The following is a 23,268-nucleotide window of genomic DNA, read 5'->3' as shown; positions in this document are numbered from 1 at the left end:
TCACTAAAATAATTGTGGAAATCTTTAATGGCATAATAGCAGCCCGATGTAATCCACAATACACGCTTCGTCCGCCTGTTAAAAAAGAAGTTTATGAGCTAGGCAGCTGTTCTTATCACTTTGCCTAAAAGGTTAAAGGTTTTGGTAACCCCTATACCTATACTGCTAAAGTATCATGCCGTGTGCTAAAACACACAGATATTAATGAAATTATTGAAATCACCTTATAAATATAACTTAAATTACGAACCTACGATACAAGCTAGTGTTTAAAAAGAAACTGTAAACGTTGTACACAAATCACACTAAAATGTAAAAGAGCTCTAATTTAAATTGGAAAAGGAACAAATACATTTGATTTTAACTTTGCAATGAGAAGCATGTGTCTGTTACCTTCCTGTCAGTACTGGCCATACTTTTAAGAAGGTATTAATTGGATACGTGTGGATTTAAAAATGAGACAGTTTCTCACATGACAAAGAAGGATAATTATCGATATCTATAATTAGGGTTAACGTAAATAAAATGTCTCCACTTTTGTTTAAAGCTTATCATAAACGTGCAAAACAATTTTCCTTTCAAACCCTGATCAAGATTTAAAAAAAATGCTCTTTTTATAATAATAAATGAGAAGGGAGACAAGTTCTTGCGATAAGCAGAATGTGCCTGATGTGCGTGAATGACGGTTGTGTATTTTAGGAACTATAAAGGTAAAAAGTATGGTGGCGCAGTGGTTGGCACACTTGCCCGGTGATAGGAAATAAAGGTTCAAGCATGTATGTTTTCCTTGTTGAGTCAGGATATTCTTTGTGACTGCGTAACTTTTTCTGGGAATGCTTTCTTGTTGTGGAATTGTGCCGCGTGATTTCCCGATGCGTGGATTCACCTTGTTGTCGCTGAATCGGGTTCACCACGGAGTTTTCGTGATCTGGAGACTAGCACCGTATGAAACTGAGGTAAGATGTACTCCTAATTTAATTAAAGTACTACCAGCTTGTGTGCTGAGAAGTTGCTTGACTGTCGTGATAAGCATGAAGGGCAAGAAGTGTTTAAGTGCGTTGAACGGTGAAAACCTTTTATAAATAAAATAAAAAGGCACAACCTCGAGTGAATTTATAGCACGTGTGATAGAGATCTCTGTGAATGGAATACAATTGTAAAAGAACTTTATTCTGTGAATGAAGTGCAATTGTAAAGGAGAACGTGAGTGTGAGAATATGGGATGATATTTGAAAGAATGAAGCAATTGCTAAGTGTGTTGAAATGACTGCAAAGAGTGAAGGCTGTTTGTTTGTGAACAGTTGCTTTCTCCAGTGTGTTGAATGTTGTTTAAAAAACTTCTGCCTTAGCCAAGTAATCTACTTGGGCATAAAGTGGGATAAAGTGGGCATGAAGTGGAATAAAGTCTAATAAAGAAAAATAAAAGAAGATGAATTACTCTTTTTCAGAGTCTGGGTGGCAGATGCTCTTATATGTCATTTGGAGGTCCGGTTTGGTGGACTCAGGATTGGGTCACTGCTTTTTGCAGATGATGTTGTCCTGTGGGCGGCACGGTGGCGCAGTGGGTAGCGCTGCTGCCTCGCAGTTGGGAGATCTGGGGACCTGGGTTCGATTCCCGGGTCCTCCCTGCGTGGAGTTTGCATGTTCTCCCCGTGTCTGCGTGGGTTTCCTCCGGGCGCTCCGGTTTCCTCCCACATTCCAAAGACATGCAGGTTAGGTGGATTGGCGATTCTAAATTGGCCCTAGTGTGTGCTTGGTGTGTGGGTGTGTTTGTGTGTGTCCTGCGGTGGGTTGGCACCCTGCCCAGGATTGTTTCCTGCCTTGTGCCCTGTGTTGGCTGGGATTGGCTCCAGCAGACCCCCGTGACCCTGTGTTCGGATTCAGCGGGTTGGAAAATGGATGGATGGATGTTGTCCTGTTTGCTTCATCAGGCCGTGATCTTCAGCTCTCTCTGGATCGGTTCGCAGCCGAGTGTGAAGCGGCTGGGATGAGAATCAGCACCTCCAAATCCGAGACCATGGTCCTCAGCCGGAAAAAGGTGGAGTGCCCTCTCAGGGTTGGGAGCGAGATCCTGCCCCAAGTGGAGGAGTTCAAGTATCTCGGGGTCTTGTTCACGAGTGAGGGAAGAATGGAGCATGAGATCGACAGGCGGATCGGTGCGGCATCCACAGTGATGAGGGCTCTGCATCGGTCTGTCGTGGTGAAAAAGGAGCTGAGCCGCAAGGCGAAGCTCTCAATTTACCAGTCGATCTATGTTTCTACCCTCACCTATGGTCATGAGCTATGGGTAGTGACCGAAAGAACGAGATCGCGAATACAAGCGGCTGAAATGAGTTTCCTCCACAGGGTGTCTGGGCTCTCCCTTAAAGATAGGGTGAGAAGCTCAGTCATCCGGGAGGGGCTCAGAGTAGAGCCGCTGCTCCTCCGCATCGAGAGGAGTCAGATGAGGTGGCTCGGGCATCTGATCAGGATGCCTCCTGGACGCCTCCCTGGTGAGGTGTTCCGGGCACGTCTAACCGGGAGGAGGCCCCGGGGAAGACCCAGGACACGCTGGAGGGACTATGTCTCTCGACTGGCCTGGGAACGCCTTGGGATTCTCCCGGAAGAGCTAGAAGAAGTGGCCGGGGAGAGGGAAGTCTGGGCATCTCTGCTCAAGCTGCTGCCCCCGCGACCCGACCTCGGATAAGCGGGAGACAATGGATGGATGGATGGAAGTCTGTGCTTCTGTGTCTGTCAGCTGACTAATTAATAATGTGAACCAAATCCAAAAAGATATGGGGGACGCCTCATATAATAGCATAATAGGATAGTAATAGAGGATCATATCCAAATTTAACTGTATTAGTATTACATGTGAATATCTAAAAATGTTAGCAAGTAAAATCAAAAGTGATCATGATTGGTGTTGGTAATGCAATCTGTGCCTAGTCAGTGAGCCTGGAACGTCGTTGAAGTCTATAAATAAAGCCATGGCTTATTGACCTTATTGATGAATCGTAGAAAATTTGAACTGAAGGCAGAAGGACAGCCTGTCACATGGTCAGTTAAAGAGTTAAGAATTTAAAAATCTGAATTTCAATAAAAGTATTATAAAAATTATCTATACATCCATCCATCCATTTTCCAACCCGCTGAATCCGAACACAGGGTCACGGGATTATAAAAATTATGTAACTTCAAAACTATAGATGTTCTTTTTCTCCAGATTCACCAAACTCTGTGACCAATGGATGAAACACACAAACTATTTTTCTATACAAAGCTGCAAGAAATAGTTTAACAGCAAGTTTGGGCAGAGAAATTAGATATAATCTGACCAACGGGGTGGTGAATGTTTGCTTATCAATCATAAATTAATGAACAGCAATTATTGGAATTATTTCCTTGCATGCTGAAGAGTTGTGCAAGTGTAAGGGTATGACATCCTGTATAATGTTTAAATACAAATAATTGACAAATACAAAAAAGTTAAATGTTGCTACATTAAACTAGACTAATTCTTTCTCTAGTCTTCATATCAAATACAGTGAAGAGGGTTTACATATATTGATGTATGTCAAATGATTATTATTATTATTATCACTTCAGTAATAATGAAACGTATTAGAACTGGATACATGTATTCCTTTGTATCTGGTAGTGATTACTTTTATGAAGATTTGTTGTTACATCAATGTATGAAGGTTAGTGCTCAGTGATAATGCACATAGCTGAATGGATTATTAAGTCAGTTATACATTAGGAAATTTATATTATATGGGAATAATTCAAAAGAGTGGTAGCTCTGAGGCTAAGGATCTGCACTGGCAATCGGAAGGTTGCCGGTTTGAATCCCGTCAATGCCAAAAGGTACTCTGCTCTGTTGGGCCCTTGAGCAAGGCGCTTAACCTGCAATTGCTGAGCGCTTTGAATAGGGAGAAAAGCGCTATATAAATGCAAAGAATTATTATTATTATTATTAGTTTATATTAACTGTGCTGTTGTAATATCTTAAAGACATTTAAGAGATTTGTCTCTTGATAAGATAAGCTACAGTTTGTTATATAGATGTTATAAGATTTTTGTTTTAGACAAAAGAATGAAAACACTTAAGTTCAAATATGTAACATCTTGTTATAATTTAAGACATCTGTGATGTATAACTGATGCAATGTGTTTATTCTGTTTAGTGTATTATCCTACTGAAGAAACATTTTCACTAGCCTGGTTTAAATGTATTAATTTATCTCTAACTGTTATGTATGATATGAGACTGAGAGTCTAGGATTGTCATTAATAGTGCTGTATCGTATTATACATATGATTGATAAAGCATTGTTTTATGTTATGTATTCGCTCTACCCTTCACCCTTCTTTATTTAGCATAGAAAATATTTTAGTTTGGCCACTCAATTTAGTGGCTGTTAAGGCCTCTCCAACTCAGTGGTAGAGCTTTATCAATGAAGGAAAGGTGGTGTTCTACGAACGAAGATTTAAAGTCACTGTACTGCACTAATGACTCTTGGTCTGCTGCTGATATCTGATAATAGCTGGTGAAGAAATGAATCGCTTGTCCAGAGTAGGAGTGTGGAATCAAACAAAGATTGTAAGTCTTGCTAAATAAATCTGAAGCCGTGATATGGTTGTGCAGACATTTGCTGCAGAAACAAAAGTTTTTATGGACTTTAACAGAAACAGACTGTGAAATGCCAGTGAAGTGAGATGACAGCTGTTGAATGCAAAGGGTCCCTCGATTGACTGCTGTATCCAGTGCAGGACAAGTGAAGAGTTCCTCTGCTAAGAAGGACAGTCACCATGTGTGCATCTCATGAGCTCTCTAATGGCAATCGGACTGTTTAGTTTCTGTTCCAGTAATGGCAAAGACTTTCATTCCTGTACCAGCCACACATTTGTTCGGAGGGATCTGCAAAGCCACCAAGCAAAAGACTTTGTCTACAAACCAATGAGTTGGACAAGGCATGAATATAGAAAGGTTAGGAATATACAGTACATGAAAAATGTTATGAGGGACTCAATGGTATGAGGATATGCATAATTTACCATCAATGATGTTAAATTGTAAATTGAAAGGGAATAGAACATCCGATAGTGAAGTTGGGGAGGATACAAATAATGTACAATTATGCAATAATACTAATTAAAAACAATTATTAATCATAGCAATAGATCTAGAATAGCATCAGATTTATGTTACAACTATTGTAACTCATATAAAAGGATCAGACATCAAAGGGTGGGGCACATATATCAACATACTGTACTTAGAAATGTTACGAGTGCCAAAGAATAGTGAAGCCCACCAAGATGCTATATAGATTTATAATGTAATCGGAGGCTATGGTACCCACTGCATGGGCTCAGTGATATTTAGTTACAACACTGACTATGTAAGACATAATAGGAGATCTCCATCTACACCACTGGTGGGATACAATGATCACTACTTAGTAACACCATGTTAAATGTAACTGTTTCTCCAAGTATACTGTAATTTATTGTTAATACTTATTTACGCTGGTATATTAGATGAATGAAACAGGAGCTATAGTGGCACTACACCCCGCATTTCCACAAATGTTCTTGAGGAACTGTCTACACTGTGAAGGGGGATTGAGTACCTTTTGATTTGTGGATAAGACCTTCAAGTATTATTTTTTGTCACAGATCCAGTGATAAAGGGTGGTTCATTTTGTTTCCGACAGGAGGTGATATAGCTCCCTAGCTGGAATAAGTTATTATGTAATTGCGGTGTTTTAAGTAACTGAAAACTATATAGATATGATATTAAAAGGTGATATCCCTCTCATAGTGATAAGGCAGAAAAATCACATAAGAGAAAATGTCTTAGCTTTCTTTACTGACGATTTACGCGGCATTACAGACGGGAAGCCAATAGCAAGACAAATACCAAGGTGGGATCTTGATCTGTACAGTCTGCCATTTTTCGTCGCTGCGCTGGAAGGGTTTTCAGGACGGATGACGATATCACCCATCCGTCCATCTGCTTCGAAGTGTTTGTCTGCTGTCCAAGTCTTTTTATATTGTCTTGTCCATGTGCGGGCCCTTACTTAGGTAAATAGTCCATTTCCAGACAAGGAAAGAAGATTTTGTGCTGATTGTTAACAGAGGATGACATAGTATACACCTGTCTTTAGGCTGACTATACATTCCTCCAGCTGTCTTTGTCTATCTTGTCCTATGCTTGGCCCAGCACTTCTAAATGCTGAGAGCTCCTGTGGGCTAACTTTGGCCTGGCCTGTACATGTCAATGGATTTATAAAATAATTATTGTACAGAGCGCAGTGACACTAAACTTATACTCATATTACACTCCTCTCTTCAAGGTGTTGAAACTTCAAGGCCACTTTCCCAGAATTCATCTTGCGAGTGACCTGCATGGTTTCATGGATTTTTGGCACCTTAGCAGGTTTTGTGATGGATGTTGAGATGAAGACATCAAACATTACATCAGGTCTGCTTTGGCTGCCCACCACAGAGTCAACCCTGTTTTTGACTTGAGTTGTCCCAGTTCAGGTGCACTGAGGGGATCATCTCTTTTTGTGACTCTAGAAGGTTCTATAGCAGTGGTCTGAAGATTCTCCGTGTAGATTTCTTGCTGTGTACTTATTGCTCCATTGAGACTTACAAACTCCAGTCACACAGTCGAAGTGATCACGGCCTTCATGACAAACGTAAAAGTGTCCCTGCCCTTTTTAAGGGATGTTTTACTGAACATCCATCCTGGGTATGACGTTAATCAGCCAGCAGGTCCTCCAACTTGCAGTGAAAACTTGTGTGTTGGTAGCAGGACTTGCACTCCAGCCAGTTTAACAAACCTCTGACTGTTCAGTGTGCTGCACGGCTGCACTCGGGTCTCAGTCTGGGGGGCTCGCCGTGCGGTGGGTGTGACAGCTCACTGTAATCAGCGCCTGCTCCAAACCTCTGCTCTCTTTACTTAACAACATTGGCATTTCAGCTGGCACCACTTCTGCACCAGTGCCACATCGTGTCTCTCCAATCTTTACAGGAATTTTCACTCGTTTGGTGGAATGCACAACTTTATCACCTCCAAATATGAAAGCTCTGCTGCTTGAAATGTTTGAGTTCCTCGGCTTTTTGACTTCATTCTGGTCATTCTGACTAATGTCGTTGTCTAAGCATTTCTCTCCATAGACTGTGAGTGTGCCAGTAGAATCAATTACCGCTAATCCTAAAGATTCGACCAAAACACTAAATGCGTCTGAGTTTGATTCCTTTGTAAATGACGTCATGTTTCATTCTTCACACTCCTCTATTTTCCAGTCTCCTCTGTTATTATCACCTGTTCATTTATTTTTCTGTATTCTTTAGCCCAGTGCTCTGACGATAATGCATTTTGATCTCCTACCATATTTATCTAACAGATTATTGCCTGGCAATGGCGACTTCTTCTGGCTGCGTTACGAATGCCACCTGTTGTGTTGTCTGACTGGTGAAATACGCAGTTTCATGTGTGACAGTAATGCCCATTGTTACCAGACTTGACTTACTACTAAAATTCTCATTGCGCCAATTCCATTGAAGCAAAAGTAAGTGCCATCCATGCTGTTAATGCCAGCTGCCTTTGGTTTGTATCTAAACACACCGTGTCCAGCAGCTTAAAAGCTTACACAGCATCAGGACAGCCATGTTATACCTACACATGCAGGTCACTCCATGTCACATCATCACACTTATGGACCTCATCGTCACAGATTTTAATGAGACTTGGCCTGCTGATTTGGTCATCTGAGTGACCCATGGAACTGAAATTGCACGTGTCTTGGATCAACAATAATAAGGAGATTTAAGATCACAAAGTTTGAACACTGTGCTGGTTTAGGACTTTGACTGGCTATTTCTACCTAAATATAAGTGAACAGAAATTGTTCTCATGTTGTTTTAAAGCTCTTTTCCAGCTCTATAGTTTGTGAAAATACTATGCTGTCCCAAAATGACAAAATGACCATGTTATGAGTGATTTTAATATTACAATTTGAATAGCAAGAAAACCTGTATTTTTAAATTGGCCAATTTTTAACTAAAGCTACATTATAATGTCATGAACATCTCCAGAAAGTTTGGTTTTATTAAAATCTGTGATGATGAGGTCCAAAAGTGTGACGATTTCATGAGGAATTACCTATCAGGAGTATCTCTGCTCCAAATTGATGATCTAATCCACCATAAAAACTGCACTCACCCTTTTAACTCTGTAAAATATGAATATGCCTCATAGATACGATCCTTTTTCTCCTTTAAACACAACATCAAACCTTTCTATCAGAATAGTCACACCTTCATCTTTGTTCAGGTCTTCTGCTCAAATTGATGTCTCAATGCTGTCCCTGTAAGCGACAGTCCAACCCCAAGTGCGTGTTTTTTATTTCTCAGCTCAGTAACCTGTGTCCATATTAAATCTTCATTTTTCCAGCTCTCGTATGCCTTTCTCTTGTCAAATGCAGTCAGGATTTTATAATTAGCAGCCATCCTCTACTATGAATGTTAAACTTAAATAACAACACAACACCTTTGATGTTAGCCTCACACTTTTTATTCGTCTCTCACATAAAACACACCTGTCAGGTGTAACCTCCTACAAACCAACTCTCCTCAACCCCTGAATGTCCTGCTCTCAGTCGGGATGTAGTCCTGTAATCCTACAAATAGGCGCACATATATAAGATATAAAATATAACAACTTAAACTGAGCATCGGGAGGTTCAATGTGTTAAGTCCAGCGAGGATATCCAACAAAGCCCTAAATATGACGGCTTCAATAGACCTGCCATTGCTGTGTCCAAAGACTTATTCAGTGCATGGTCACAGATTTGAAATCAAAAACACATGAACTCTGAACTCTGCATGTCACGGCTGTCCTCAACAATCCACTCAGGAGTGACTGACAGTTCTTTCCACCAATCAGCTTTTTTCTTTTGTTATCAGTTGATACCTGCCTTTTCTGTGCTGTCCTTTCTGATTTTGTCCTCGTCACCTCTACCACTGAGCGTATTTCATCAATGTCACCTCTTCACTTTGTGGTTTCCACTTTTATATTTTTCTATCTCCTTCCATTACATAGCCAATGTACCCTTTTTAGGTAAGTCCTTGTTAGAGTCAAGCTATACTCACACATTTGAGAACATTAATGAAACAAAATGTAAAAAGAGTGGGGCCAAAAAATGAAACATAAACTAATAAGATACAGAAAGTCCAAGCAGAGTGAACCAATGCAGAGTAGTAAGGGGGTCAAATGTGACCTTCAGTGGTGGGAGTACAGAAGGGACCACTTCTTCTATTGGAGTTTTCTGTCAAGTAAATGAAGCCGAAGCTTTGTGTAGCTGACACTCTCTCAGAGCAGAGCTTTCTAATCGTCCATCCTGCTGTTGGAGTTTATTGAGCTCCTGTGGCCTACAGCTTGTATTCTCGACGTGAATGTCTTGGGTATCGATATGAAGAAGGTGCTGAACTCAAACTGAAACCTGAACCAACACATTCGGAGTATAGAGCGTCCTTCACACACCACACCAGGATTTACTGACATGGAGCAAAGTGACATCCGTTATATTTTTAGGTTAATTTATCAAATGAACAGCTGGGTCAGCAGAGATCTCTGTGTGTTTCTGCTTTGTCTTCCCTTTTTCTCTTATATGTCAGACAATAAAATCAGTTCATTTCATTTTCATTGTGTTTTGCATTCATTATGGTGTCCCATTTCTCATAAAATTATTATCATTATTTTAAATAATATTCCTTCTATACATTAATTGATATTCTTCACAATTGTGGTCCCCCATGCTAACCCTAGCATACTGTTGTGACTCCCTCTTCAGGTCTTAAACATTTCTTTTTGAACCCTGAATGTTTCATTTTATTTGTATTTAGATCTTCTTAAATTCCCACTTTTGGACTCACCCTTGACACACAGCTGATGAATGTGTTTGGTTTGTAAAGACTCTTATCATTTATAAATGATAACCTAAATTAGTGTAAAAGTCTTATAAAGCCCCTCTACATTGGTCTGTCATGTGACGGCTCTCTTTTTAGTCTCCTGTCCTCCTCGACTGTCCCTCCCCAGTATCTGATTGGACAGCATTGGCTGTCAGCTGACGTTACTAAATGACTTCTTCATTATCAGAGTTAAGAACGGCTGTCTGCACTCAGCCCAGGCGTCAGCCATCAGATGACATCCCAGAGACGGTACAAGTTCATTGCTACTCAGATAAGGCCCCATCTCCAAAGCTCCGAAACAAAAATTTTCCCCTTGTTGTCAGTGGCATCGCCTGGTAGTTGGCACTGCACTGTGGATTTGATTTGATTTCTCCATTTTTTTATTATTGCATTGAACTTTCAGTTGTGTTCTGTGGTTGAAGTTGTTATCACCACACAGTACTGTTGCTCCCTCATTCTGTTGTCTGGTGTTTGTATTGTTCACCATCTTATGTCACAGCGCTGGTGCAGAGATAATCAGTCCCTGTATGGCTGATGTACTGGCAGTACAGTTTGAGTCTTTCATTAAATCTTACGTGTTGCTGATGACGGCTGATACAGGAAGACAACTTTCAACACTCAGAACAGCTAAGAGGCTTACCACAAGTAAGACAGTCATTTATGACAATGAAGGCCATGGCTGTCTGAAAAGCACTAACCACATTTAGGACAACAATGAGGTTTTTTTCTTGCACCTCGAAGTTGTTGAAGAAGATTCTTGCTGTTTGTGAAATATGTGTTGTATTCTAATGTGAATTCACATGTGGCTCTGAGGTTACCTTACATCTACGATCTGTTTGCCACCTTCAGTGTTTTCTCCACTATTCTTATGTACTTTTTAACTACTTTATCCAGGAGTCCATTACCTCATTCAGATTTTTCTTTCATTTTATTTGGTTGAAGACCAATGGAAAAATCATTTTTCAATTCTGGGACAGGCTTTACTCCAAAATGACTTTGTGTGTGTCTTCGAAAACTTCTTCTGGAAGAGTACCCTTTACCACATTCAGAACAGGTGTATTGCTTCTCTCCAGTGTGAATCATTCTGTGGCACCTAAGCGCACTTTGACATGAGAATCGTTTGCCACATTCTGGACAGCAAGAAGGTTTCTCTCCAGAGTGAATTCTCATGTGTCTCTGTAGATTGCTTCTCAATGAGAATGACTTGCCACATTCTGGACAGCAATGAGGTTTTTCTCCTATGTGGATTATTCTGTGGTTCTGAAGATGACTTCTCCATGAGAACGACTTACCACATTCTGGACAGCAATGAGGTTTTTCTCCTGTGTGAATTCTTCTGTGGTTCTGAAGATGGCTTTTCCAGGAGAACGACTTACCACACTCTGGACAGCAATGAGGTTTTTCTCCTGTGTGGATTATTCTGTGCCTCTTAAGATTGCTTATAAATGAGAACGATTTACCACATTCTGGACAACAATGAGGATTTTCTCCTCTGTGGCTTCCTCTGTGGTTCTGAAGATGGCTTCTGCTTTGGAAAGACTTACCACATTTTGAACAATGATATTTTTCTCCTGTGTGAATTCTTATGTGGTTCTGAAGACTGCTTTTTCTTGAGAATGACTTTCCACATTCTGGACAGCAATGAGGTTTATCTCCTGCATGGATTTTTCTGTGTCTCTGAAGATGGCTTCTCGTTGAGATCGACTTACCACATTCAGGGCAACAATATGTTTTTTTTCCAGTATGAATTTGGACTTCTTCCTCCACTTGCTGTCGATCAGTTTTGATGGCTTCTGTCTGTGTTACTCCAGTAGAAGGGAGAGAACTGCATTGCAAAAAGGCTACTGTCTGGTTCTCTAATCTTCTTGCTGATTTCTTCATACCTTTCTCTTCGTATTGAAGAGAGTGCTGACCAAATGAAGGTGGAGAGAAGCTGACATTCTTCTGCAATTCTGAAATAACACAAACATATTAAATATCATTATTTTTTTTTCCTGACACCTTTATCTGAGGCGACTTAAACATTTGAGACACAAATGGTTACATTTCTCTTGTTTTTCCAAAAGGAGCACAGGCAGGTCACGTGACTTGCTCGTGGTCACATGGTGTTAATAGCTGAATTTGAACCTGCAACTTCAGGGTTTGATGTCCAAATTCCTAACAACTACCTGCCTTTAAAATAAATGAAACAGTTCAAGTAAAGTGGTGGTACACTGGTTGGAGTTTCTTCCTCACACTGGAGGTGCCATTTATGGTCTGGTAACTCCGTGTGTGGTCTTTACAGGTTCTGTTGCTGTCTGTTCAACTTCTCCACCTTTCGCTCATATGTGAAAGACAGGCCTGATCTGATTAATCGATCACAAATCAAAATCAGCCAATTTTCACTACAAATGACTTGACCGAGATCAGCAAATTAGCTGACCTTAACATCTGATCTTGAATGATAAAAAGCATGCAAGACAAAGTTCCAACATTACCAAAATACAGAAACACGTCCTCACCAGTCTAACAGTTTAATTGCCTTCTTAAAAGAGATAAAAATTTGCAGTTTGTAATATTTGTGCAAAAAGAAGTCAGTGATGGAGGATTCTCTGCTAACACTTTTAACAATTCAAACCTTATTCAGCATCTGAGAAGTCAACACAAAAGGGACTGGTGTGAAGAACGAGCTGTTCAAAGGCTGAGGCGACCAGCAAGCTTAGTCTAGCACAGTCACCTACTCTCACTCGGCCTCCAATAATGGCAGCACTTAGAAAACTCAACCTTATAATACTGTAGATCATTTAGATCCATGATTCCATCTGCCAGTGAGTGTTTGTTGACTGATTTATTTGTATAATTAATTAACCAGGCATTAGATGGTTTGAATAAAATTCCTTGTATTAGCCTTTCACTGTGTAGGTAGATGGGAGAAAAGGGATACAGAGTTTTACTGAGCTGGTACATAAATATAAATCGTTATCAAGTGGACGTCGATTAGTTAGAAATTGTAATCAGCCTTGCTATTGGCTTGTTGGGTGGAATGGTAAGAGCCTAGTTTTTAGACCTAAATAAAATACTAATTATGCATAATAAGCATTGTGTGTGAATAGTCAGTATACAGTTACGAATTATGTAACAGATATTATTATCATAATGATTTTTCCCCTTGGTTGGAATGGTACAAGCCTAGTTTAAAAAACCTAAATAAAATACTACTAATTATGCATAATAAGCACTGAGTGTGGATTGTCACTACACAGTTACGAATACTGTAACAGATATTTTTATCATAATAGTTTTTTTTACCCAAATTAAACAATGGTACAAGGACACGTATTTCACAGGTGATTGCAAATCTCAAACACATAAACTGCTTAGTGCCGGTGTCTCGACCACAAAGACGCACTTTGGAGTGACAGACGACAGCAGAGAGATCCAAAGAAACTCCCTACCAACAGGTCTGCAGAATGAATGAAGAAATTGTCAATAAAGATAAAAACGATATTGAGCCAGCAGCATCAGAGGTGAATCTTTATCTCTGTGAACCTCATACCACAAGAGATCCTGGGCCACTGGCTTTCTGGAGGACCAATAAAAGTCGTCGTCCTACCTGTGCCCTCCTTATACGAGTGGCGACAGTGAGGGTCTGTTCAGTATGGCAGCACACGTCGTGGATGACAGGAGGACCAGACTGTCCTCAGAACATGCAGAGATGTTTATATTCTTAGATAAGAACCTGAAGCGTTCACCAAGACTGTCTCGTTTTCTTCTTGTCGGAGAAGACGGCTACAAATATCTAATTGAACATTTTATTTGATTAGAAATGTGGAATATGATTAAGACATGCCTTTTTTTTGCTCAGCTTGTATTTGTTCCATTATGTGTGCATTATGGGTAAATATTCTTTGTGTATGCTGTAGCACTTTATTGTGGAATGTGAACTTTATGCATGGCTAAAAATACATTTATTGCTGAAGAGAAAAGAAAAAAAAGAAACAGTATTATTATTATTGACACCAGCAGATCCTAACGGAATGGAATGGGTGATCATTCTCCTACAGAGAATGCAGTTTGTTGTGTTTCTGCGAAACGTGGCTAACTACCACCATCCCAGATGCCAACGTGGAGCTACCCGGGTTTAGCACCGTTAGAGCGGACAGAGACGCAAGTACCTGAGGGAAGCACAAAGGAGGAGGACTCGCTCTCTATGTTAATACAAGGTGGTGTAACTCTGGACATGTTAAAGTCAAAATCTCCACTTGCTGCAGGGACATCGAACTGTTGGCCATAAGTCTATTACTTGCCCAGAGAGTTTGGACACGTCATTGTTGTCATCGTGTATATTCCTCCTCGGGCGGACGTGGAGATAGCGAGTGACATCATCCATTCTGCTGTTGCTAAGTTATAAACGCAGCACCCCGAGGCACTTGTGCTAATCGCTGGAGACTTTAACCATGTGACGCTGGACAAAACATTACCTGCATTCTCCCAGTATGTGGACTGTAACACCCGGGGAAATAAGACTATTGATTTACTGTATGCAAACGTAAAAGACGCATACAGTGCCACCCCGCTGCCTGCGCTTGGGAAAGGAGATCATAACCTGGTTCTGCTTCAGCCTCACTACAAACCAAAAGTGAGAGTCCTACCTGTAACCAAACGATCATTCAGGAAGTGGACCCCGGAGGCTGAGAATGCTCTGAGACAATGTTTTGGAACTACAGACTGGGATATCCTGCAGGGATCACATAGTGAGAACATTGAGGAGGTTGTTGACTGCACTACTGACTACATCAACTTCTGTATGGACATTGTAGTTCCAGTAAGAACTGTACGCTGCTATGCTAACAACAAGCCATGGATTACAAGTGACATCAAGGGCCTTTTGAACCAGAAGAAAAGGGCCTTTAAAGACGGTGATCAGCATGAGCTCAAGCGCGTGCAGAAGGAACTCCAAGTCCAGCTGAGGGCGGCGAAGGAGCAGTACAGGAGAAAGCTGGAGCAGAAGTTGCAGAACAACAGCATGAAGGAAGTGTGGGATGGGATGAAGATCATCACTGGCTGCAGCTCGAAGCGGGGTGCCACCATCGAGAGAGACGTGAAGAGAGCAAACCAAATGAACATCTTCTTTAACAGGTTTGACCACCCTAACCCACTCTCACCTCGGAGTACTGCACTCTCTACACATCCTTCTGCTGATACCAGCATAGGAAAGACATCCCCACCAACAATTACAGCAGCACAAGTGAGCAGAGAGCTGAGGAAAGTTCGTGCCAGCAAAGCAGCAGGTCCAGATGGAGTATCGCCACGACTGCTGAAGGTCTGTGCATCAGAGCTGGGGGGTCCTCTACAGCGCATCTTCAACCTGAGCCTGAAACAGGGGAAAGTCCCGAGGCTTTGGAAAACATCTTGCATCACCCCAGTCCCAAAGGTATCACGTCCTGGTGAGCTGAATGACTTCCGGCCTGTCGCTCTAACATCACATGTGATGAAGACCATGGAGTGGCTGCTGCTTCACCACCTGAGGCCACAGGTCCAACACGCCCTCGACCCTCTGCAGTTCGCATACCAGGAGAAGGTGGGAGCAGAAGATGCCATCATCTATATGCTACACCGATCCCTCTCCCACTTGGACAGAGGCAGTGGCGCTGTAAGAATTATGTTTCTAGACTTCTCTAGCGCCTTCAACACCATCCAACCTCTGCTCCTTAGGGACAAGCTGACAGAGATGGGAGTAGGTTCATACCTGGTGGCATGGATCGTGGACTATCTTACAAACAGACCTCAGTATGTGCGTTTTGGGAATTGCAGATCTGACATTGTGGTCAGCAACACAGGAGCGCCGCAGGGGACTGTACTTTCTCCGGTCCTGTTCAGCCTATATACATCGGACTTCCAATATAACTCGGAGTCCTGCCACGTGCCAAAGTTTGCTGACAACACTGCTATCGTGGGCTGCATCAGGAGTGGGCAGGAGGAGGAGTATAGGGACCTAATCAATGACTTTGTTAAATGGTGCGACTCAAACCACCTACACCTGAACACCAGCAAAAACCAAGGAACTGGTGGTGGATTTTAGGAGACCCAGGCCCCTCTTGGACCCCGTGATCATCAGAGGTGACTGTGTGCAGAGGGTGCAGACCTATAAATACCTGGGAGTGCAGCTGGACGATAAATCAGACTGGACTGCCAATACTGATTCTTTGTGCAAGAAAGGACAGAGCCGCCTGTACTTCCTTAGAAGACTAGCATCCTTCAACATCTGCAGTAAGATGCTGCAGATGTTCTATCAGATGGTTGTGGCGAGTGCCCTCTTCTACGCAGTGGTGTGCTGGGGAGGCAGCATTAAGAAGAAAGATGCCTCGCGCCTGGACAAACTGGTGAGGAAGGCAGGCTCTATTGTTGGCATGGAGTTGGACAGTTTAACATCTGTGGCGGAGCGAAGGGCACTGAGCAGGCTCCTATCAATTATGGAGAATCCACTACATCCATTAAACAGTGTCATCTCCAGACAGAGGAGCAGTTTCAGCGACAGACTGCTGTCACCGTCCTGCTCCACTGACAGACTGAGAAGATCATTCCTCCCCCAAACTATGCGACTCTTCAATTCCACCAGAGGGGGTAAACGTTGAACATTATTAAAGTTATTGTCTGTTTTTTTACCTGCATTTTTTATTACTCTTTAATTTAATATTTTTGCTGCTGGAATATGTGAATTTCCCCCTGGGATTAATAAAGTATCTATCTATCTATCTATCTATCTATCTATATCAGCTCTAAAGACTCCAATCAGAGCCTTCCTACCCAATAATGTGTCTGAATTTGGGTTTTCTCTTCTTAATTGTAATGTATGTGATGATATTTACATCCTCTAGAACATAATCTGACCTTAAATCTAAACATACAAATATATCCGCCTGTGTTAGGCGGGCACAGTGTTTAGCACAGCTGCTTTACTGCTCAGGTGTCCTGGGGTCAAATCCTGCCCACAGTTGTTCTACACAGGGGCTCTGAATGGTGTTTCTGGTTATACTTGTTCTTCCCCTCATCCCCTAAAACATGCAGGTGAAGTGGAGTGGTGACTCCAAATTGACCCGATGTGACTGTGGTAGACAGAAGAGTCCAAGATCATCTCCAAGTGAAGATTTCACACCACTGCCAACTTGTCCAGGCCATGCTGCCCCAGCAAGTTCAGGCTGAGAACAGAACACAAGATGATGAAAGAAGACCCTGAGACCCCCTGAATGTCATCATGGCTCGGACAGGTAGCTCTTGTCACTGTTAACATCAAAGTGCACGAGATTATCATTAGAAAGATGAGGCACGTATTAGGTGTGCACTGACTTGAGCAAATTCACTCTTATTTAGAGCACAGGGGTGAGGATTTGATTCTTATTTCTTTTTATGGACATTTCTGCCATAACTGCCACACAATTTAAGAAAAATATATATATTTTTAACAAAATATGACTTTTAATATTCTCATTGAACGTAATGCGCTGTTGGCCTAACATATGTCACAGCTTCAGTTAAAGCTTCAAGATGTTCAAGTCATGCGCTGAACACTTTAGATTTTTCCTTATTCACCCAAGTTTTTCTAATTTATCATTTATTAGGTAACCTATTGTTTGTTATCGTGCACCTGAGCAGGTGGTCTTTATCCAAGTTCAGTTAACCGTGTTCTCCACTTTCATTTCAATCTTCTAAAAACATCAAAGCACCCACCGTTAGAATTATAAACACTCTCTTTCTTTTATATTTAATCACATTACTCACCCATTCCAACACTCCCAGGTGACTCTTCTCCTTCTCTCCCATTTTCCTCGGTGATTTTCTCTTCAGACTCTGATAACTCTGATTTCAGCTCTGCCAAATTCTCCTGCGTAGCCAGTCGTCCCGTATTAGTTGACCAGGACTGTAAACTGGATGGAGATTCTTCACAGGCATCTTGCTTGAAAATATCCTCAGTTTCATGCTTTTGAAGTTCAAGACCAACGGAGAAATCATTCAAATCCTCAGCTTTAATAGCAGCAGTCACCCCCTTGCACTCCTCCTCCTCTTTAAAAACTGAAATTCTTTCTTCGTGATCCTCCAGCTTCACACACACATCCTCTGGTGTGAGCCACTCACAGTCCTCTTCTTTAATATCCACCATTCTTTCATCCATGCCATTTTCTTTGGCAAAGGCCATGCTTTGTGGGAAACTCTTCTCTCTCTTTAACTGTCTGCTCTTCTCTTCTCAGATTCACTTCTAACATAGACAGCCCTGAGATGGAGACCATTAAACACCTCAGTGTATGACCAAGTGAAATAGGAAAGTCCTGTGAAAAATAAAAGTGTAGAATTAACTTCATAAAGTGAGGAAAAATAATGAGCACACTTCAGGGTCACAGTGCCCTCCATGATGTTTGGTTCAAAGTCACATTTTTCTTGATTTCCTCCTCTGCCTCACAGTGTAAAATTACAAATCCAACAATTCAGATGTGATCAAAGTGCACTGCAGACCTTCATTAAAGGGGATTTGCATACATTTCAGTCCCACCATGTAGATATGACAACAGTTTATATACACGGCACCATCATGTTTGGACACAGCAATGGCAGGTCTATTAAAGCCGTCATATTTAGGGCTTTGTTGGATATCCTCGCTGGACTTGAGCTGCACATCAGGAGCTTTATTCTGTTAAGTTGTTATATTCTATATCTTATATATGTGCTCCTATTTGTGGGATTACAGGACTGCATCCTGACTGAGAGAAGGACATTCAGGGTTTGAAGAGAGTGGGTTTGTAGGAGGTTACTCATGACGGGTGTGTTTTATGGGAGAGAAGAATAAAAAGTGTGTGGCTAACATCAAAGGTGTTGTGTTGTTATTTAAGTTTAACATTCATAGTAGAGGATGGCTGATAATTATAGAATCCTGCCTGCATTTGACAAGAGAAAGGCATACGAGAGCTGAAAAATGAAGATTTAATATGGACACGGGTTACTGAGCTTAGAAATAAAAACACGCACTTGGGGTTGGACTGTCGCTTACTGGAACAGCATTGAGATGTCAATTTGAGCAGAAGACCTGAACAAAGATGAAGGTGTGACTATTCTGATAGAAAGGCTTGATGTTGTGTTTAAAGGAGAAAAAGGATCGTAACTATGAGGCATATTCAGATTTTACAGAGTTAAAAGGGCGAGTGCAGTTTCTATGGTGGATTAGATCATCGATTTGGAGCAGAGATACTCCTGATGGGTAATTCCACACCAAATCATCACACATTGGCACCTCATTATCACAGATTTTAACAAAATCAAATATTCTGGAGTTGTTCACAACATTATAAAGTAGCTATAGTAAAAATAATTGGCCAATATTAAAATTAAATATTAATATTAAATTTTAACATTAAAATCACTCATAACATGGTTATTTTGTCATTTTGGGGATAACATAGTATTTTCACAAACTACAGAGCTGTAAAAGAGCTTTAAAACGACATGAGAACAATTTCTGTTCACTTCTATTTAGGTAGAAATAGCCTTTCAAAGTCATAAAAGTCATCAAGCTTTGTGATCTTAAATCTCCTTATTATTGTTGATCCTAGACACGTGTAATTTCAGTTCCATGGGTCACTCAGATGACCAAATCAGCAGGCCAAGTCTCATTAAAATCTGTGACGATGAGGTCCATAAGTGTGATGATGTGACATGGAGTGACCTGCATGTGTAGATATAACATGGCTGTCCTGATGCTGTGTGATCTTTTAAGCTGATGGACATGGCGTGTTTAGATACAAACCAAAGGCAGCTGGCATTAACAGCATGGATGGCACTTAGTTTTGCTTCAATGGAATTGGCGCAATGAGAATTTTTGTAGTAAAGTGAAGTCTGGTAACAATGGACATTACTGTCACACATGAAACTGCGTATTTCACCAGTCAGAGACAACACAACAGGTGGCATTCGCAAGACAGCCAGAAGAAGTCGCCATTGCCAGGCAGTAACCTGTTAGACAAATATGGTAGGAGATCAAAATGCATTATCGTCAGAGCACTGGGCTAAAGAATACAGAAAAATAAATGAACAGGTGATAATAACAGAGGAGACTGGAAAATAGAGGACTGTAAAGAATGAAACATGACGTCATTTACAAAGGAGTCAAACTCAGACACATTTAGTGTTTTGGTCGAATCTTTAGAATTAGCGGTAATTGATTCTACTGGGGCGGCACGGTGGCGCAGTGGTAGCGCTGCTGCCTCGCAGTTAGGTGACCTGAGTTCACTTCCTGGGTCCTCCCTGCGTGGAGTTTGCATGTTCTCCCCGTGTCTGCGTGGGTTTCCTCCGGGCGCTCCGGTTTCCTCCCACAGTCCAAAGGCATGCAGGTTAGGTGGATTGGAGATTCTAAATTGGCCCTAGTGTGTGCTTGGTGTGTGGGTGTGTTTGTGTGTGTCCTGCGGTGGGTTGGCACCCTGCCCGGGATTGGTTCCCTGCCTTGTGCCCTGTGTTGGCTGGGATTGGCTCCAGCAGACCCCCGTGACCCTGTGTTCGGATTCAGCGGGTTGGAAAATGGATGGATGGATGATTCTACTGGCACACTCACAGCTATGGAGAGAAATGCGTAGACAACGACATTAGTCAGCCTGACCAGAATGAAGTCACAAAGCTGAGGAACTCAAACATTTCAAGCAGCAGAGCTTTCATATTTGGAGGTGGCAAAGTTGTGCATTCCACCAAACGAGTGAAAATTCCTGTAAAGATTGGAGAGACACGATGTGGCACTGATACAGAAGTGGTGCCAGCTGGAATGCCAATGTGGTTAAGTAAAACATCCTTAAAAAGGGCAGAGACACTTTTATATAATGAAAATGACAAAGCAGTGATGTTTAATCAGCCAATGACTCTTGAATTAACCAGCTCTGCTCATTACTGTGTGGACATCTCAGATAAAGAAATAAAAAACGATGAGCATTGTGAACGTGAGATTCTAAGAGTCTCAGAAAACAGGAGAACAGGAGAGAAGTAAAAGGCTTTGTTAAACCTTCACCTCCAATGTGGACCTCCTTCACTGGACTGATTACACAAACTGCTTCATTGCTCCGGAAACAAAGAGGCAGATTGGGCTTCCTAACTTAAATAAATTGTTGAGAATTGTGAGACTTGCCTGAAACACGGCAAACCCAAACTCAGAGCAGCTGTTAGTTTGCTGCTAGCCTATGAATACAATGAAACTGCGGCTACAGACTGACATGAACATCAAACAGGAGTACGGGGTCTTCACATCATTGACACATTCACACGTTTCAGTGCAGGAAGTGTTGTAAAGACAAAGAGACCATCAGAAATTGTGATACAATTCATTCATTCGTTCTTAAATAAGAGTACATGGAGCTCCTCAGAAACTACTTAGTGATAATGGTGGGGAATCAGAGAGATGACAGAGAATTTTAACACTGAAACAAAGACCACCACTGCATACAGTCCCAGGGGTAATGGACTACCTGAGAGACACAATCAGACACTCACAGAAATTATACAGAAAGTGATAAAGAATACTGGATGTGACTGGTTAGTGCCAGATTAGTGCCACAGGGCACTAATGGTGAAGAATACCATGCACAATATTTATGAGTACAGCTCATATCAGATGGTGTTTGGCCGAAATCCAAATCTTCCTTGTGTTCTCGTGGACAGACCACACGTCCTAGAAGGCACCACTAGGAGTGTGTCAGTGGAGCACATATTCCAGTGCTGCACACTCCAAGAAGAGCATTTACTGAAGCTGAGTGTTCAGACCGAATACGGAGAGCACTCCAGAGACAGCTTAATTCTGAAAATGATAAATTTGAGGCAAAGTGGACGACAAAAGAGTGGACTGTGCAGAATGGAAGGGACCTGCAGATGTCATTGGACAGGATGGAGTTGTGAAAGGTGTCAGACGTGGTGGTGCTCTTGGAAGGACCCACCATTCTAGACTCCATAAAGTCAACAGTAAAGGTGACAATCGACATACCACCAGCAGTGAGAGAGATGAAGAGATTTATCTAACACTATATCAGATAATGAAGACACTGGAGATGAGAAGGAGACTCTAAACTCTTCAGTCCCAGTAGAAGATGTTGATGTTGAAGTTGAGCAAACTCACAGGTTAAGATGGAGTCATTGTGTTTATCTAAAAAAGGGGCAAACTGGGAGATATGTGGACAGAGATGGTGGCAAACAGATAAAGTATTAGATTGGGCTGGCAAAGTAGAAATTGGTATAATTTAGAGTTTACTGATCCTGACAGCACTGCTGAAGGGTCTGTTGGCATATCAAGTGTGAATAATCTGCAAGTTGAACCAGAAACTAATGAACTGCAACTATGGGACTTGTGTGTGGAAATCACGGAGATATCAGCTGAGTCAGCAAATAAGGAAGAGATAAGCAGCTGGAAATGAAATGGAGCATCTGAGGAGGTGGAAGACCACAAGATGGATATGCCCTTTAAAAAGAGACTTCCGCAGGAATCGTACCTAAAGACCACCTAGTGGCACGAGGGTCTGAGGGACAAGATAGGAGTGGGCTCAACAGGGATTCACCAACATGGGCATCAGAATCTGCTCACCAAGGTCTCTGAGGCAGCACTGACACTTTAAACAATGAGGACAGACAGTTGAGCTCCAGCCCATAATAGTCGAGTCGCGGCTCTGCAGCTTTCACATTTTTTATTTTGAGGTCTTCATGTGGTTGGACACAAACAGCTCCGATTGACTTGAGTCCTGGGGGGTATTTTCCGTACGTCGCTTAAATCATCCGAGATCAGATGCCTCATCTTGGAGGAGTTAATGAAAGTGAAACTCATCCAGATGAGTTGGTTTTTCAAACGCAGCTGTGTATTAGATTAGTGTAGCTGGATCTAATCATCCGAGATGAATGCGCGCGCCCGTGCTGATTGAAAAGCCCATATATATTGAGTCTAGAAAACATGATCAGCTAGTCTTTGATAGGCTGTAACAAAATGACGAAAGAACGGGTGCATTTTTTTCCCCCACACAAGACCTTTTATTTGAAGGACATGAAGAATTTCAAGATTTAATATACACAAGGGGTAACACTGCAAAAGTAGCCCAAACCAGAAAAGACAGCTGGCAAAAAGTGGCTGACATATTAAACGCGTATGCATTGAACTTACTGAAAGCAGTGTTTCATTTCCTATGTGTCAGATTAATTATTATTTAATATGTAATTCCAGATCAAACGTGAGCACAAGGAGAACATGGGAACAGGATAAAGTGAAGTAGAAGAATATACTTCAAACTGATAAATATTGGTATATAACTATTTAAT

General features: G+C 41.6%; 4 protein-coding genes across 8 annotated transcripts in view; 2 read left to right on the top strand and 2 right to left on the bottom strand.

Annotated features, from left to right (window-relative positions):
* LOC127527842 (oocyte zinc finger protein XlCOF26-like) overlaps positions 1–11,898 on the bottom strand; it is a 192,433-nt gene extending 180,535 nt beyond the window's left edge. Inside the window, exon 1 of the mRNA XM_051927982.1 lies at positions 9,501–11,898. Coding sequence (XP_051783942.1) covers positions 10,876–11,850 — 975 coding nt within the window. The 5' untranslated portion in view covers positions 11,851–11,898 and the 3' untranslated portion in view covers positions 9,501–10,875. The remainder of the gene's footprint in view (positions 1–9,500) is intronic.
* The window catches only part of LOC114641514 (gastrula zinc finger protein XlCGF7.1-like), a 688,851-nt gene that overhangs the window by 177,968 nt on the left and 487,615 nt on the right, over positions 1–23,268 (bottom strand). For both annotated transcript variants that reach the window (XM_051927979.1, XM_051927980.1), the window contains one exon: positions 17,728–18,061. The gene's annotated coding sequence lies outside the window, so the exon portion shown is untranslated. The remainder of the gene's footprint in view (positions 1–17,727; positions 18,062–23,268) is intronic.
* The window catches only part of LOC114641540 (tigger transposable element-derived protein 1-like), a 769,935-nt gene that overhangs the window by 416,586 nt on the left and 330,081 nt on the right, over positions 1–23,268 (top strand). The window lies entirely within an intron of this gene.
* The window catches only part of LOC114641539 (zinc finger protein 501-like), a 419,195-nt gene that overhangs the window by 248,293 nt on the left and 147,634 nt on the right, over positions 1–23,268 (top strand). The gene's annotated exons all lie outside the window — the stretch shown is intronic.

Source organism: Erpetoichthys calabaricus, chromosome 5, assembly GCF_900747795.2.
Source record: "Erpetoichthys calabaricus chromosome 5, fErpCal1.3, whole genome shotgun sequence".
In the NCBI taxonomy this organism is placed as follows: domain Eukaryota; kingdom Metazoa; phylum Chordata; class Cladistia; order Polypteriformes; family Polypteridae; genus Erpetoichthys; species Erpetoichthys calabaricus.
This window is presented reverse-complemented; position numbering and strand designations above follow the sequence as displayed.